Consider the following 18,920-nt stretch of genomic DNA (forward strand, 5'->3'; position numbering starts at 1 on the left):
CTCTCGATGTGCAAAACTGATAGAGACATACCCCAAGCGACTTACAGCTGTAATCGCAGCAAAAGGTGGCGCTACAAAGTATTAACTTAAGGGGGCTGAATAATTTTGCACGCCCAATTTTTCAGTTTTTGATTTGTTAAAAAAGTTTGAAATATCCAATAAATGTCGTTCCACTTCATGATTGTGTCCCACTTGTTGTTGATTCTTCACAAAAAAATACAGTTTTATATCTTTATGTTTGAAGCCTGAAATGTGGCAAAAGGTCGCAAAGTTCAAGGGGGCCGAATACTTTCGCAAGGCACTGTATTTAACACTATTTAACCCCTTCTTTTTGTTGGCAGAAAACGACCTCTTATACTTCCGTTTATTTGTATGGGTTACCTTCAGATGAGTCTTGTGACATTTGTGGGGGTTGTTGAGCAAAACGGAGAACATCGTGTACGTGAGAGTCTTCCCTTTCCACAGTGGGGTCATATTAGCTTGTAGCTCAAACGGTTTGGACGCTACAGACAGAAGTTGGCACATCAGCGTTACGGACTTCAGAGGAGTCCAGTGACATAAGGGGGTGGTAGAGGAAAACGGGGAACACCACAGAGTGGTCAGAATAGTTGTAGGCCAAACCATCAGATGCTACAGACGTTTTAGTGAGAATAACGATTTTGGGGATGTCTCATGGTCTGACAAACACCACTGTAGATCGGCCACCCTCCACCGCAGATGCGGAAGGCCAACATAGGTGGATGCGGTAGATTGAGACACAGCCCATGCAAAAAATGTCTCTAGTTTAAATTGACAGATTGTGATGGGGATTTTTGCATTATGGTACTTAGATTGATGCACAGGTGCCTCAATAGACTCTTAAGGATTGAAACACCTGGTTTTCTGAGCAATCATTAGGATTATTAGGACATGTAAACACCTTATTAAGCGGAATTCCGGCGATTTATTTGATCTGCGCATGTGCTAACACCAGTCGTGCGAGCCTGCCACTTTATCGCAAATGAAGTGAGTTGGGAACAACTGAATGTATGTGTCTTAGAAGTAGTTTTCACATACAAACTTAATATGTCCCAACTTGGTCACTTTGGTAGAACTTTCATTTTGAGGGCGCTTTTCTGCGTTCAGGTAGCCTGGTTTTAGATGTGTCCATGTAAACAGAATTATTATTTGAAACCGTTCTTCTTGCAAAGCATGTAAACGTTTTGATCAAACTATTATATTCATCTGACTATCCACAATAATCACATTATTGTGTGCATGTAACCGTACTCAGTGTTTCCTCCCCTAGGAGGGGAGGGGGTGACTGGGGTCTTGCTGCAGGGGGCTGATGGTGTCTTCCTGGGGCATGCATCTATGTAGATGTAAAGAGGTATGCAGTGGCAGCCAAGATGTAGCAGCATATACTGGAAACACTGGTTTTACAATTAGATTAGCCCTGGATTGTCAAGGTTACCTTGCTAATACTTTTAGATCTGCACGTTTTTGACCGTCAGATGACTAGGGCTTTGAAAAGGGGACAATAGTTACATTTCAACTCCAATCAAAAGGCCTGATCTTATAAACTTAACTTCCCTCTCTCTCTTTTTTTATTTATCTACTCCACCAGGATTCATTTGCTAGATTTGATTAAATCCTTGCCGGTGGGGGGAGAGAGTTCCCATGGAAATTGTAAAAGGTTTTTATGGGCTTAATTTCTCCTGTGACAGTGTGATAGTTATATGTTAGTGTTTCATCACTCTAGCACATCCCAGCCAGTGATAAGTCACTGAGGCTGTCTGTCTGCTCTGCTCTGGGTCCATGCAGAGATTCCTGTCCTAACCAATCACATCACACACCCCCCAGACCAGGCAGATGTATCCTGTATCACGCAACACTGCAGTAAATCTACATAAGAATAGTAGACTGGACATAGCAATGTATTTAGCTGACTGCTGTTCAATGACCTTTGTTCTCACACCATTCACTACTTAGGCCTCCATTTTAAACAACATTTAAACATTTAAAACAACTGTGAACAACTAAGGAACATCCAAATAAAGAAGCTACAGCAATATACACTCACCGGCCAGGTACACCCATCTAGTACTAGGTCGGATCCCCCTTTTCCTCCAGAACAGCCTGAATTTTTGGGGGCATTGATTCTACAAGGTGTCGGAAATATTTGTTGCTTAATTGGTATCACGGGACCTAACGTGTGCCAGGAAAACATTCCCCACACCATTACACCACCACCAGCCTGTACCATTGACACCAGGCAGGATGGGGCCATTGACTGTTACGCCAAATCCTGACTCTGCCATCAGCATGACTCAACAGGAATCGGGATTCCTTGCACCAGGCAATGTTTTCTCACTCCTCAATTGTCCAGTGTTGGTGATCGCGTGCCCACTGGAGCCACTTCTTCTTCTTTTTATCTGATAGGAATGGAACCCGGTGTGGTCGTCTGCTGCAATAGCCCATCCGTTACAAGGACCGACAACTTGTGCGTTTCGAGATGCTGTTCTGCATACCACTGTTGTACTGCGCCGTTATTTTCCTGTTTGTGGGCCTGCCTGTTAGCTTGAACGATTCTTTGCTTTCTCCTTCAACCTCTTTCATCAACCAGCTGTTTTCACCCACAGGACTGCTGCTGACTGAATGTTTTTTGTTTGTCACACCATTCTCTGTAAACTCTAGGCACTGTTGTGCGTGAAAAGCCAAGGAGGGTGGCTATTTCTGAGATACTAGATCTGTCGCGCCTGGCAAAGACAATCACACCACTCTCAAAGACGCTTAGTTCACTCGTTTTGCTCATTCTAACGTTCAATCGAACAGTAACTGAATGCCTCGATGCCTGTCTGCCTGCTGTATATAGCTCATCATGGCCACATGACTCACTGTCTGTAGGAGCGATCCATTTTCGTAAACGGATCTAATAAACTGTCCGGTGAGTGTATATGAATGTCGTATGCAGAGACAGGTAAACATATGTACTACTGATATAGTCGTATCTCGAACCCACAACAAGCAGAGGACAAGCAGGAGCAGAGAATAACAACATGAGAGGAATGCGGATATCACCCCACCATCAATAAGGGAGAATACTGATGCTGCCTCCACCTCCACACATTCTCTCCCTCATGGGCAAACCATGACCTCTACACTCCTGTTCTAGCCTGTTCCCATCACAAACTCCCAAGCTCCTTGTGAGGAAGAATCCTGGCTCTATGCTGATGGAGCAAACACACTGTAAACATTTCCCAACCTCCGCTTGACTGTTACGTCTTCCTATCATCTGCCAGAGTAACTTTCTAACAACCAGGTGCTTCCTCATCCTGTAGGATGGATGGGGCCAAATAGAAGAACTTATCCCACATGCTCATCAGAAAAGGTAAGCCAACAACACGAAGGACTGTGCTGTACATAGTTCTTAACACGAGGGACTGCTCTGTGCATTTTTCTCAACACGAGGGAATGCGGTGAACATTGTCCTTAAATTGCAGGGACAGGCCTAGGAGCCACTCTAAGGGGGAGCATAACACTGTACTAGACTAGAAATAGTCTTTGTTAGCCATGTCTGAAATGAAACCTAAAAATAAAAGACGTTATAGGTGGATATGATCTCCAGATCAGTCCCCCGGCCCACTCCCCACAGCCTACCCCTGTCCCTCTGTGTTGATTGATAAATACGTACCCAGGTTGGAGGAGGCTCTTCCCTCTGCAGCTCTGTCCTTCAGGCCCTCAGCGATGGCCAGCTGCTGTTCATGGTACTGCTTGGCTCTCTCCAGGTCCTGCATGCAGCGTGCAGCATGACCCAGTCCAGCGTACGCCCTCATCTCTATAGGCTGCTCCTCCAGCTCCTGGGCCAGCTCCAGTACATGGGTGTGGTAGGACATGGCCTTGTCAAAGTTACGGTGGTAGTGGTAGGCACTGCCCAGGTTGCTGTAGGCACGGGCCTCCTCCCTCTTGTTGGTCAGTGCCTTGGCGATGCCCAGGTGCTGCTCGTGGCATTGTACAGCGTTTTCAAAGTCGCCCATAGCAATGTAGACAGCGCCCATGTTGCCCAGCTCTCGTGCCTCTGACAGCTGGTCTTTGGATTGCTTTGCCAGTAGGACACACTGCTTGTGGCTGGCCAGGGCATTAGGGTAGTCCCCGATGGCTGTATACACATGACCCAGGCTGCTCAGGGCCATAGAAGCTGCCTGGAGACACAGAGAGAACACACAGACAGACAAACATCAGGCAAGCAATTAAAGTCACATAGTAAAAACACTTATAAACTAAAGCTTTGTGAAAATGACCTACATTTTGTCAACATTTTACTGAGATGATTGGTTTTGCATCTCAAACACAACACACTACCTCAACATCCCATTCCCCAAAGTATATATATTTTTTTAGATGTGTAAAAATCTAAACTCCCAAATCTCTTTGGAGGCATATTGCAAACAACAAACAAAAATGCTTTGCTTCCTTTTTGTGATCAGAGGGGGGTAAAACCCTGTTGCAGATTAGCACAGTGGCAGGCTTGTTTTAAAGCCAAGCCCTTCATGGAGTGTGCCACCACCAATGGAACAAAGAGCCAGTTAATCAAGAGGAAATGAGAGGCTTAACTTCACTCTTCAGCTGTGGGAGGGAGACAGACCTACTAACTGACTGACTGATTCCCAGCATCAACCTTCCTGATAGAGAAGTGTTGCCAGTGTTGAATAGATGAATTCAACACTGGCAACACTTCTCTATCAGGAAGGCTGATGCTGGGTATAATTTGTAGCATATTCTTATCTGTCACCTCAACAGGATCTTTCTCCTCTCACCACCATCCACCTGCATAGAAATGAAGTGTAACACAAAGTGTAGGGTGTGCAGTAAAGTGGAGTGGTCTGAAACAGTGCAGGCCTGACCCTCTAAGTAACACACTCATTGTAGGTTTATTAGTTGTTATATAGAAGGTAAACTGCTGGGAATTGGGAGCGGCTGTATCTGTGTGGACAGATGTTGCATTAATTGCAGAGGAGAGGGTCAGCTAATAACGCATCTCCTTCCTCCCTCTCCCACCCCTTCTCTCCCTCTCTGTGTCCTAGAACGGGAGGGGCCTGGAGGGCGTTGGACAGGGGCCAGGGAAGAGGATAATCACCCTGACAATTAAGGCCACAACTCCGCTTGATTTCCCTGCCTGGGTAGGAGCCTCTGTGCCATTGATACTTGGGGTTACACTGAGTGCATTTAGAAGTAACCAAGCAAAGGATGACTGGAAAGTCAAACAACCAGTAATGGATTATTATTCACTTCTGTTTGCTAAGCCTTCAATGTGTGTTGCTCATCATCAAAAGGCATGTGCCTCAACAGTGCTGAGGTCACTACTGAATGTTAATGTCAACACATATGAAAAAGCAATCACTCATGTATAAACGCAATGGCACGTGTCAACCCACTTTAGTTTATTACAGGAAAACACTGCGCTTTAAAATCAAGATACAGAATTCCATAAACACAGCAAGAAGTAATTTAGTGAAGAAATGTCAAGGTAATTCCTGCTCCCACACAGAGAGAAAGAGAGAGTTTCACAGCACCTTTGCTCTGAGAATGCAAAATGAACACATTGCTTTTATTGAGTTCCATTAATTCATAAAAAAAACAATGCATAACCTAAGAAAAAATCTATACTGTAAAACACTTTCCCACACTCATACAAACACACACAAGCTGGCAAACACATACACATTTCCTACCTTTCATACTTTGTTTCTCAAACACACATACACACACAACAGTGCTACCTTTCTTTCATTTCACAGGGCTGCTGATGCCTGGAACATATTACCTGCCGACATAAGGACTTCCAGCAGTTTGCTGGAGTTTAAAGCCTCGACAAGATATTATATGGGGCCTAGGAGGCAATTACCTCCCGTCACAACTGTTGCTGTTTCATGTTCCCAGATAGCCTATCTAGGTCTGCTCAATTACATGTGTCGTTTGAAGCTCTGCTCAGCTCCATCTCTCCAACTCCAACTTCCACTCTGTGAGCAGAGAAACCGAGAGGATTCCTCTGCTCTCTCTGTCTCTCGGGAAAATGAGTGAGACGAGGAGGGAGGGAGAGAGAGAGAGAGCTATCTTTCTCCACAGTTGAGATGAGTTGTGCTTGTGATCAGTGTCCCTTTAAAGTGAGACTGCAACACTGCATTTTCTCCCCAGATAGAAAGTTGATGGGGAGTCAGTGGAGGAGCGAGTCTTGCCTGCCACTGTACATGTGTTCTGCTAGGCTTGGGGACAGACAGACGCTGGGACCCATTTTACAGTCAGTGGTGACTACAGCCCTCTCTCAGCACTGCTCATGTAGACTGATGGAAATCACTAGTACCGAGCAGTCCAAGAAGGGAACATTTCCTCGAAACATTTGATTTCTGCAACGGCGACTGTTCTAATTTCATTTAATTAAATGTATTTTCTTTACTTATCTATTCCCCCCTCCCCTCCCTTCCCCTCCCCCACCTCTCTCATTCCATCTGTGCAGTCAGATCTGATTGTGTTTACAGAGTCCGGCTCTTCTCCGGATGTGTGCTGATTTGATTAATCCAAACGTTGGCCTTTATAAACTGTTGATAAACCGCTGGTTCTTATCAACACATTGATCCCCTAATGAAAGGTAAACTGGTGCAGCCCCCTGAGGGAGGGTGAAGGATTGTGGGGGTGAGCTCCAGACAACATCTTCATCAGAACAGCTTGGCTAAAGAGTACTATTCCATTTGTACAACGCAGGCAGGGACAGTGTCTAACATTCCTGGCTGATACTCCAATGACAGCCATTTGTCGTGGATGTGTTTATATTGTACAACACATTAGACAAATGGCTATTTTCATACCACATGCTAGTGGTAATGCATCGTCGTTAACATAGTGACCTTCAGGGCTGAATGTAGATTTCATTTCTTACCAGTACGGGACACTCAAGTTTGCACTCACATTTGTTTTTATACTACAACAGTTACAGGGCAGCCTAATCTGACACTGACAAACAGATCAATAAAAACCATGTTGTCTGATCCATATAATTGGCCTACAAAAAGGGGAGACACAAATACGACATGATGTCCATCTAACCTGGAGGAGGAAATGACTGTCCAAAAACAAACAAAAGTGGCGCTGACCCAATGACAAAGACAGTGAATATGCACACTCACCGGGGATATGGCCGATGTTCTCCGCTGGTGCCAATAAGATAGTTGAGCGAACAGTAGCCTAAGTTAACAATTTTGGGGGTCTTCTGAGTGGCGCAGCGGTCTAAGACACTGCATCGCAGTGCTTGAGCCGTCACTACAGACCTGGGTTTGATCTCAGGCTGTATCACAACCAGCCATGACCGGGAGTCCCATAGGGCGGCGCACGATTGGCCCAGCGTCGTCTGGGTTAGGGGAGGGTTTGGCCAGAGGGGCTGTACTTGGCTCATTGCGCACTAGCGACTTCATTGGTGCGGCTGGCATCCGGGTTAAGTGGGCGGGTGATAAGAAGCGCGGTTTGGCGGGTCATGTTTCGGAGGACGCATGACTCGACCTTCGTCTCTCCCAAGCCTGTTGGGGAGTTGCAGCGATGAGACAAGATCACAATTGGATATTATGAGAAAAAGGGGGTAAAACACAAAAGGCTACTTTTCATTCAATTAAGTTAAGAATTTTGATATATAAAAGACAGATTTGAGTCTTTTCAGTGTCTTCTCTTTACAGCAATAGCCATTTGCTTTCCAAACAGTTTTCCGCGACTGTACTTTTAAATATTGCGGTATGACTGGTTGGGTCTCTCTGCATTTCACTGACAGTCGCAACTCAACAATCATCTATCTATAAGGTATTTGAAGTGCACACTGCCCAAATTCCGGGCCCTTCCAACTATGCGATTTAAAAACAATCCACAGCTTTTTCTTTCAAGAAGCTACTGATCTTCTGTGGCCAAACCATGCTGTGGCCAAACTATTTCTGTATAGACAGGATTAAGCTAATTAGGCTATATAATTTTGGCAATTTAATTAATGATATTTACTTTAGGGAAAGCTTAGCTTCCCCTAGCCTTATGGACACGCTGCCTATGCATTTTATTGTGTTATAAACACAACCAGTCATGATGTTTTTATCTTACTGTCAAACAATCACTTAACAAAGGCGCTCCTGTTAGCTACCTGCGCACATTCGTTCACAAATAACTTCAGCATTCAAACCCCAACAGTGCACTTTGCACCAGCAATTTAATGAATGGAAAGAGACTTCATGGTGCCATTCAAATGATGTCATTACAACTGCAGTTACAATACACCTAAAATCCACTGTTGTCCATGTACACCTCGGTCACAGCCACTCATTTCAGCCTTGACAAAATGTAAGTGTTCTCCTCAAACCACAACGCAATTTGGAGCACACTCCACCCAGTTTTCAGTCAATTTGGAGCACACTCCACCCAGTTTTCAGTCAATTTGGAGCACACTCCACCCAGTTTTCAGTCAATTTGGAGCACACTCCACCCAGTTTTCAGTCAATTTGGAGCACACTCCACCCAGTTTTCAGTCAATTTGGAGCACACTCCACCCAGTTTTCAGTCAATTTGGAGCACACTCCACCCAGTTTTCAGTCAATTTGGAGCACACTCCACCCAGTTTTCAGTCAATTTGGAGCACACTCCACCCAGTTTTCAGTCAATTTGGAGCACACTCCACCCAGTTTTCAGTCAATTTGGAGCACACTCCACCCAGTTTTCAGTCAATTTGGAGCACACTCCACCCAGTTTTCAGTCAATTTGGAGCACACTCCACCCAGTTTTCAGTCAATTTGGAGCACACTCCACCCAGTTTTCAGTCAATTTGGAGCACACTCCACCCAGTTTTCAGTCAATTTGGAGCACACTCCACCCAGTTTTCAGTCAATTTGGAGCACACTCCACCCAGTTTTCAGTCAATTTGGAGCACACTCCACCCAGTTTTCAGTCAATTTGGAGCACACTCCACCCAGTTTTCAGTCAATTTGGAGCACACTCCACCCAGTTTTCAGTCAATTTGGAGCACACTCCACCCAGTTTTCAGTCAATTTGGAGCACACTCCACCCAGTTTTCAGTCAATTTGGAGCACACTCCACCCAGTTTTCAGTCAATTTGGAGCACACTCCACCCAGTTTTCAGTCAATTTGGAGCACACTCCACCCAGTTTGGAGCACACTCCACCCAGTTTTCAGTCAATTTGGAGCACACTCCACCCAGTTTTCAGTCAATTTGGAGCACACTCCACCCAGTTTTCAGTCAATTTGGAGCACACTCCACCCAGTTTTCAGTCAATTTGGAGCACACTCCACCCAGTTTTCAGTCAATTTGGAGCACACTCCACCCAGTTTTCAGTCAATTTGGAGCACACTCCACCCAGTTTTCAGTCAATTTGGAGCACACTCCACCCAGTTTTCAGTCAATTTGGAGCACACTCCACCCAGTTTTCAGTCAATTTGGAGCACACTCCACCCAGTTTTCAGTCAATTTGGAGCACACTCCACCCAGTTTTCAGTCAATTTGGAGCACACTCCACCCAGTTTTCAGTCAATTTGGAGCACACTCCACCCAGTTTTCAGTCAATTTGGAGCACACTCCACCCAGTTTTCAGTCAATTTGGAGCACACTCCACCCAGTTTTCAGTCAATTTGGAGCACACTCCACCCAGTTTTCAGTCAATTTGGAGCACACTCCACCCAGTTTTCAGTCAATTTGGAGCACACTCCACCCAGTTTTCAGTCAATTTGGAGCACACTCCACCCAGTTTTCAGTCAATTTGGAGCACACTCCACCCAGTTTTCAGTCAATTTGGAGCACACTCCACCCAGTTTTCAGTCAATTTGGAGCACACTCCACCCAGTTTTCAGTCAATTTGGAGCACACTCCACCCAGTTTTCAGTCAATTTGGAGCACACTCCACCCAGTTTTCAGTCAATTTGGAGCACACTCCACCCAGTTTTCAGTCAATTTGGAGCACACTCCACCCAGTTTTCAGTCAATTTGGAGCACACTCCACCCAGTTTTCAGTCAATTTGGAGCACACTCCACCCAGTTTTCAGTCAATTCGCAAATATGTCATGCTGCTGACCTGCAGTAATGTTAGATAATAGTGTAGTCACCTATAGTTTTTTGGGCATGTTGTATTAATTGTTACAGGCTCAGGTTTTAACGGTACGATGTACCCCCACTATTTATTTCGGCCGGGACGCCATATTGGACCGTACCGCCTTACTTTCACCCCTGTTGACCCTCCCATGTCATGCTGCAGTAACACTTCTGCTCCTGATCCCTGGTCTGTGACACTGGGCCCCTGGTGCGTGTGTGTGCGTTTCATTTCCTTGCCAGTAACAATCCACGCTAGATCACTGCTCTGCTCTGCTGTGTGAGGGAGTCTGCCTCACCTCAGATCCTTTCTGCCTGACTTGGAACACTGCTAACTACAACCCAACCACCACTACCATCATAATCACCATCGCCTAGCAGCAGTGCTGATAGGATGGAGATGGTTTCCATGGGAACCTCAGTGGTTTGATTCCAGCCCACCAGGCAGTAGGGGAGAGTCTGCCACTTCCAGCCATCTGAAGCATGCCACCTCCTGAGCACACACAAATAGGCAGACTAAGGCATTGGCCACTGCACAAACTGTCACCCGCTGCTCAGACTAAACTGTTTTCAGAGAGCTTTACACCTCTACTGTACCTCTAGAAGCCCCCTGGCTGCCTGTTGCTATGATGATTACACTGCTAAGCTGTCTGTTTCTACTGACAGCCATTTTTACTGACACGATCTCATTCATATCATTTAGCAGTAAATCCCTGATGATGATGACCAACAACAACAATACAAACAACATATTTGATCTGTACACTGGGTTCATTACAAAGTTGTTTCTGTAAAACAGACACACCCAGCAACATTGAAAAACATGAAGGCACAGCCATAAACTTACTGGTCACTGGTATTTTTGCAATAACCATAAAACCACACTGCCAGCCTACAGACCATGATATGTATTTAATGTGATCCTGGTTAGGAACGGATAGGAAGTACATGGTTCTGCCCTAGTCAATGGCTCCATAAGTTATGAGTAGTGCAATGTATGCTGCATTTAGACAGTGGTAATGTCCCAAATGGCACACCATTCCCTATGTAGTGCACTAGTTTTGATCAAAGCCCTATGGGCTGTGGTTTAAAAAAGTGCACTAAATAGGGAATAGGGTGCCATTTGGGATGGTGGGATATTGATTATTCAGTGTTTCAGGGAGAGCACAACAAAGGTGTACTAGGAGGAGGGGTAGAGGGAGGGAGGGAGGTGTGAGGTGTTAAATAGGCAGTGGTTTGCCCCCTGTCCCAGGTAGGTGGCCTGAGGGCGGTCTGGGCTGGTCAGAGGAAGGCTCTACTCCAGCAGAGTGCTGTTCATGGGACTATATGAGAGAGAGAGAGGAGACGGGAACCACCGCTGATTCCATTTACTACGTCTGCTAAGGCAGACGCCTGCCCTGCAGATTACTGTATTAATCCCTCGTTCCGTGTGTCTCTCCTCAGGCCGGTGGTGGCAGGTCCACTCCAGGAGTGTGAGGTGCGGGAGGTTCCTCCTCCCCCTCTGGTCATCGAGGGGGCCCCGGCGTATGCTGTTCGAGCCATCCTGGACTCGAGGCGTCGGGCGAGGGGCCTTCAGTACCTTGTGGAGTGGGAGGGGTACGGTCCGGAGGAGAGATGCTGGGTGCCGGTGGAGGACGTCTTGGACCCTTCGTTGCTGCGGGAGTTCCACCGTCTCCATCCGGATCGCCCTGCACCTCGTCCTCCAGGTCATCCCCGAGGTCGGTGTCGGCTAAGTTTATTTACTCATATCTGATGTTCTGCGCCTGACTCCTATACACCAGCTACACACATACTTCCTTACACAAGTAAAAATGCAAGGCGAGATCTACCGCTCAGATAAAAAACTAAAATCAAGAGTTAAAAAGCGTAAGCCTATGCAATATTAACCTACTAAAAACAGTTATGTAACAATGAGGTTTGAATTGCCCTGCCAATGTTGTTCTTCTCAGACCATTGTGAAATTATATTTGAACATTTTAGGTATATGATCACACTTCTAATAGATAACTAGTATTACTTTTGATGCACAGCTGAGTGAGCATAATAATTAGCTTTTTTAAAAAGTCTCATGGAATGTAGGCCTACATTGAACACCACACAATGGCTGCTACTGTAAGCTGAATGATAGAACAGCTATTTCCATATTAAAATGTTATGGGATGCATTTTCTCCATTGTTTTTGATGGTGGGCCACTCTGGTAGGCCTATATTATGAGCAAAAGCCACAGTAGCCTACTTGGCCAATGTTATAATTGTAACTTAAAGCGGGTCCAGCCTCGAGTGTTCACAATAAACGCGAGTCAGAAGTTACACAGAATTTTCACAACGTTCAAGTTTTAGAGGGAACATTGGCCTGCATCCCTGTGGAACGCTTTCGACACCTTGTAGAGTCCATGCCCCGACGAATTAAGGCTGTTCTGAGGGCAAAAGGGCGTAGTGCAACTCAATATTAGGAAGGTGTCCTTAATGTTTAGCACACTCAGCGTATTTAGTGAACTTATTTAATGCATTACAGATTAAATATAACCGGGCATGATGTCTGCATATTACTACTTTCCCCATTAAAAACGGGTTAATGTTTGAAAAAGATGAATCATGCGAGTAAAAAGATCTCCAGCCCTAGTCAACACGCACGCACGCACACACACACACGCACACGCACACACACGCACACACACGCACACACACACACACACACACACACACACACACACACACACACACACACACACACACACACACACACACACACACTCCTACAGTATGTAGTTAATTAAGCGGCTGTGCAGAAGAAAGGTGAAGAGGAGCATGCTTCAGTGTTTTTCTTAACGAGCTCGGATCCAGTCAGAAGTAACATAAACAGAACAGGCTGAGAATAGAAGCCAGGAAGGCAGAGCCCCGAGCCTACTACATAAAGGAGAGGAGAGTGAGTTGGAAGAGGGGATAGATAAAAGGCTAGCAGGGATTCTGTTTGAACGATGACATCCCGGGGGTGAGGATGTCTGTAGATCTGAATTCACCTGTAGAGATGCATTTTGACAATAAAGGCAACATCTCAACTGTAATAAGGAGAGAAACCCACTAGTGATGGGGGGGAAAGGATGCAGTTACATTTCGTGAAATTATTTTGGATGATATTATATCGATGCTTTGACTCCAAGTACCTATTTGTAAAAATGTTGCTAGATAGTGTTAGCTAGCGCTAGTCGGCTGTACTGTACCTGCGCTAGTCGGCTGTACTGTACCTGCGCTAGTCGGCTGTACTGTACCTGCGCTAGTCGGCTGTACTGTACCTGCGCTAGTCGGCTGTACTGTACCTGCGCTAGTCGGCTGTACTGTACCTGCGCTAGTCGGCTGTACTGTACCTGCGCTAGTCGGCTGTACTGTACCTGCGCTAGTCGGCTGTACTGTACCTGCGCTAGTCGGCTGTACTGTACCTGCGACAAAACTTTGGTATTTTTGATTATATGGCTTGTTCTCTATCTTCCTTTAAAATAGTGAGCCAACATGTTTTCATCACTTTTATTTCCATGACTGATCAAAACTAATTTTCTCATGCTCGCTCATCTCTCTGCAGCAGACAAATCGCAATAAAATCGAGTCACAATACAGTATCGAGTCACAATACATATAGAATCGTGAGAATTGCAATATCGTGTCGTTGGAGAAAGATCAAATATTCAGAGAGCTTTATGAGTATGAACTCCAATCCTCTCCCTCTCTCTGTAAACTACCTTTCCTTCTCTCCTCATTATTTATCCAGAGCTGTACCCATCTCTCCTCTCCCTATCTGTGAACTACCTTTCCTTCTCTCCTCATCATTTATCCAGAGCTGTACCCATCTCTCCTCTCCCTCTCTCTCTCTGTAAACTACCTTTCCTTCTCTCCTCATCATTTATCCAGAGCTGTACCCATCTCTCCTCTCCCTCTCTCTCTCTGTAAACTACCTTTCCTTCTCTCCTCATCATTTATCCAGAGCTGTACCCATCTCTCCTCTCCCTCTCCCTGTAAACTACCTTTCCTTCTCTCCTCATTATTTTTTCCAGAGCTGTACCCATCTCTCCTCTCCCTCTCTCTCTCTGTAAACTACCTTTCCTTCTCTCCTCATCATTTATCCAGAGCTGTACCCATCTCTCCTCTCCCTCTCCCTGTAAACTACCTTTCCTTCTCTCCTCATCATTTATCCAGAGCTGTACCCATCTCTCCTCTCCCTCTCTCTCTCTGTAAACTACCTTTCCTTCTCTCCTCATCATTTATCCAGAGCTGTACCCATCTCTCCTCTCCCTCTCTCTATAAACTATATTTCCTTCTCTCCTCATCATTTTTCCAGAGCTGTACCCATCTCTCCTCTCCCTCTCTCTATAAACTACATTTCCTTCTCTCATCATTTATCCAGCGCTGTACCCAACTCTCCTTTCCCTCGTCTCTGTATCTCGTTCTCTCTGTGTTTGCACACTGGTATGGATCCTCTGGGAGCCACCATTAGATCAGGCAAATGACTGCCTCTCCGCCATATCAAAACCTTCTGCTTTTTTAAGCAGGCGGTAGCTGTGCTCTGCCAAGCGCATACACATATAGATGTGGCTGACTGCTCTCTCTCACTGCACAAAACAGTATGCAGCTGTCTGCGGGGGACACTTCTCACAGTGGGCAATAAGCCAAGCATGAGCCATGTAAGTCACCCTCGGTAGGGCATTTCCTAGACAAAAGAAATATCACTCACCACAGTTGCTACTGCCCTCAGAAGAATAATAGTCATAATAATAACCATTTTCATTTTTGTAATCTTCTCACACACCATTACCACACTATTATCATCATCATCATCATCATCATCTTCAGAGCAGGGGTTGATCCCATTAAAATTTAATTCAGTGAATCCCAAACAAACTATTTTTTTTTTGTAAAGTGCCATTTATTTTCAATTCCCGAATTAACATGGGATTGATCCCAGCCCTGTTAATCTCCCAAAGGATCTTATCAGTTATCAGATGCCAGTGATCCCACTTGTTCCAGCAGCATCACCTGTGTGACCTCCAGGCGGCAGATACATGGAGCCAGTGGGCTGGGAGAGTGACAATTCCTTAGCCTCCCCAGGACACACACACACACAATGGATTGATTTGTGAGAAAGGTCAGTGCCTGGTTGAGGGTACTCTTGACAGCATCACCACTTCCACACTGGCGAGACAGAGAAGCACACATGCATACACACATACACACATACACACAAACATAAACACACACACACAGTAACATTCACACAAGCACAGGGACTCACAAGCCTGAAAAAGTACGCACACACTCTTTCAGTAGTTTCCTACATGCTGTGCTCTGGCGAACTGGAATGCCTATTTATTTTCCTGAGCTGTGGGTAGCCTTGTGCAACGGTGCCAAGCAAATAGGGGATCATTTGTGGTCACACCAGAGTCAGTCCCGGCATACATTCAATCACACACACTCACTCACACACACTTACTTAAACACATACACACACATACACACACAGCAACACACAAACATATGTGTCCACTAGAGGCCCTTGGCAGGCCACTTGATAGCTGTGTGTCTGTCTTTGTGAGTGTGTGAGTGCGTGTGTGTGAGTGAGTGTGTGAGTGAGTGTATGAGTGACTGTGTGAGTGAGTGTATGAGTGACTGTGTGTGTATGAGTGTGTGAGTGAGTGTGTGAGTGAGTGAGTGTATGAGTGAGTGTGTGTGTGAGTGTATGAGTGAGTGTGTGTGTGAGTGTGTGTGTGTGTTGCGTGTCTATGGCAGAGAGTCCAGGGTGGCCAACAGGCACTGGAGAGGAAGAGATGTGAGAGGTGAAGAGTAAAATTGCCACTGACAGTCTCTATTGGTGTTGCTGGGAAAATCTGACTAAGCCCTTCAAGTGGTGTAGGGTTGATATTTCAAGCTACCCCTCTGACAATTCGCTAGACAAAACAAGAGGGAGGTTTTGGAAATTGCTGTGTTGAGTGAGGAAGTGAGACAGGGTGAGAAAGGGTAGGAGGGTATCAGACATTCCCCCTACCTCCCCTCCTGTACCTCAGTCCACTCAGGGCAGGATGTCAGCATTGTTCAACTGTTAGCGGAAGCCTTGTGTTTATTGATATGTGTGACTGAAAGCTCTGGGTGGACAGGAATGATTCGGTGGGCACATCAGGGGAAGCTAAGCGGTACATTTTGAGAGCATGTTCGATGCCTTCTCTAAGAGACTAGCTCTCAGAGAAAAGCTCAGCTGCTGTTTGTTCATTCTGTGAATGATAATGTCCATAGTGTAATGGGATAGCTGGGTAATGTCTGTAGGTCAGTGGAGAGGGCTGAGTCTGTCATGGAGGGGGAAGGGGACGTGGCTGGGCACTTAGAATTCTATTTGAAATCTATTAAAAAGGAAAGAGAACCAACATCTGACCTGGAAAATTAAAGTAAATACAATCCTTTGTGGTGAAAGGGGCTCATGACTGGTAAATGACACTGTTCAGTACCATGGTTTTTGAGGTAAACCTTTAAGACCTTTTAACTAAGCATCTACCAAATGTAGCGTGGACAGATACTATGTTGTGCTGTGTTGTGCTGCGTAGCTTACTCCTTGCTTTATCACTGATGGGGGTTAGCTGGAACGGCTGGGGTGACATTGATTAATGTGGTCAGCAAAGACTACGCTTATCCAAACCTTCCTACCAGCCTTCTACCCTGTGGGCAAGAGAAATGTAATGAAAAAGAGAGAGGAGTTCAGTTCACCGAGGAGTCCGGGTGAGTAGTGGAAAGTGGGGGACTATGCAAGAACAAATATAATGGCAGCTGTAAGGGAAGGTGAAGGGGCTGCAACAGTTTATATACAACGTCATTTACGACATCCATCCATTAAAAGCTAATTAGCAGTTGTTATGGCTGCATGCTGGTGTGAGGACAGAGCACAGCACTATATTTAGCATCCACAGTCTCAGCCTGCATCTAATAGCATCCAGGAAACCAGTCCAAGGACATCACACCACAGGGTTACTCAAGGGCATAACAGAAACCATGGGGATCATACTAGATCTGGGAAACATTACCTGTTACCTAATAAGGTAGGACAAGCTAGGACTGGCATACACGACTAGAGAATACACTTCCATTACGCTAATGGGTACAGACTACAGAGAGAATGAGAATTAGAGAGTTTGAAAGAAAAGTAGAATGAGACAGAGCGGATAGAAAGAGAGACAGAGAGATAGACAAAGGTTGAGATGAGAGAGACATAGGTTAGATCTGAAAGCCTTGATCAATACGTCCTGGCCGTAGCTGTTGCCTAGTGCCTAGTGTCGACTGCAAACAGAGACACAGACAGACAGACAGACAGACAGTGATTTGAATGAAGAGTGACGGCCCACATGAACACTCATACACCGGCCCTTATTCTCCCCCAGTCTCTGAGATAGATGAGTGAGAGCTTTAATGCAGTTCTCTGAAATCCATCCACAATAACAAACTCATCATGTTTAACAGGTTTAGACAAACACTCAGACCCAATCAGATCTCAGGGAAATTGTGAGAGGCACCTTTCCCTAAGATTACTTTGTTTTAACTTTGTTTTCTATGGTGACGTGAGTGGTGTGTTTGAGGGGGAGCCAGAGTGTGTCTGGGGCATTGGTGGAAAAAGTACCCAATTGTCATACTTAGTTCCAAATTGTCATACTTAGTACCCAATTGTCAACGTAAAGGTACCTTAATAGAAAATGAGTCAAGTATATGTGACGTCACCCAGTAAAATACTACTTGAGTAAAAGTCTAAAAGTATTTGGTTTTAAATATACTTAAGTATTAAAAGTAAATGTAATTGCTCAAATATACTTAAGTATCAAAAGTAAAAGTATAAATTCCTTATATTAAGCAAACCAGACGGCACCATTTTCCTGTTTTCTTTTTCTTTATGCGTAGACCGGGGCACACTCCAACACTCAGACATCATTTATAAAATGAAGCGTTTATGTTTAGGGAGTCCACCAGATCACAGGCAGAAGATGACCAGGGATGTTCTTTTGATAAATGCTTGAATTGGACCCTTTTCTTGTCCTGCTAATCAAAATGAACTTTAGGGTGTCAGGGAAAATGTATGGAGTAAAAAGTACCTACTTTTATAGGAATGTAATGGAGTAAAAGTAAAAGTTGTCAAACATATATATAGTAAAGCAAAGTTCAGATACACAAAAAAAAATACTTTAATACTTGAAAGTATTTTACTTAGTTACTATACACCACTGGTCTGGAGCCAGAGACAGGGTAAGAGGGAGAGAGAGAGCGAGCGAGAGAGAGAGCAGGGAGAGGAGAGATGGGTACAGCTCTGGATAAATGATGAGGAGAGAAGGTAGTTTACAGTAAAAGCTACCAAATCCATCTCTCTCCTTCTCCTGTCCTGTCCCCTCCTTTCTCTCCTGTGATATCTAAAAACAGCACTTCATCTAGGGAGGTGTAAATGCACTGGGACCCTCCTCAGACTCACCTGGTCCCAGCTCAATCAGCCGTGGAGCAGGCAGAGGGATGGGGGGTTGTGGTGGGGCGCTGAGGAATGGGCTCTCTGATGGTTAAGGAAAGGGATTGGTGACAGGTAAGGGTACAAGCAAAAAAATTCCCTGTACACTTTAAAGATGCAGTGCCCTTGAAAAGGCTATTATTGTTCATATCCAGATGTGACCCCCTCTGAAGTAACATGGTGACTATACAGTTCCGCTTTAACAGCCCTTCTCTCAATGTTAGGTGAAACACACAATCGTTATCCTCAGCGCCTCACATCCAGTTTCAGAGCAGCCTCAGTCAGAACCCCCTCTGATAAAGCCCAGCT

General features: G+C 45.2%; 1 protein-coding gene across 2 annotated transcripts in view; it reads right to left on the reverse strand.

Moving 5' to 3' along the window:
- Positions 1-18,920, reverse strand: part of LOC139389960 (tetratricopeptide repeat protein 28-like) — a 208,419-nt gene that overhangs the window by 51,924 nt on the left and 137,575 nt on the right. For both annotated transcript variants that reach the window (XM_071137012.1, XM_071137011.1), the window contains exon 5: positions 3,674-4,181. In XM_071137012.1, the coding sequence (XP_070993113.1) occupies positions 3,674-4,181 (508 nt within the window). The remainder of the gene's footprint in view (positions 1-3,673; positions 4,182-18,920) is intronic.

The sequence above is a fragment of the Oncorhynchus clarkii genome, chromosome 30 (assembly GCF_045791955.1).
Source record: "Oncorhynchus clarkii lewisi isolate Uvic-CL-2024 chromosome 30, UVic_Ocla_1.0, whole genome shotgun sequence".
In the NCBI taxonomy this organism is placed as follows: domain Eukaryota; kingdom Metazoa; phylum Chordata; class Actinopteri; order Salmoniformes; family Salmonidae; genus Oncorhynchus; species Oncorhynchus clarkii.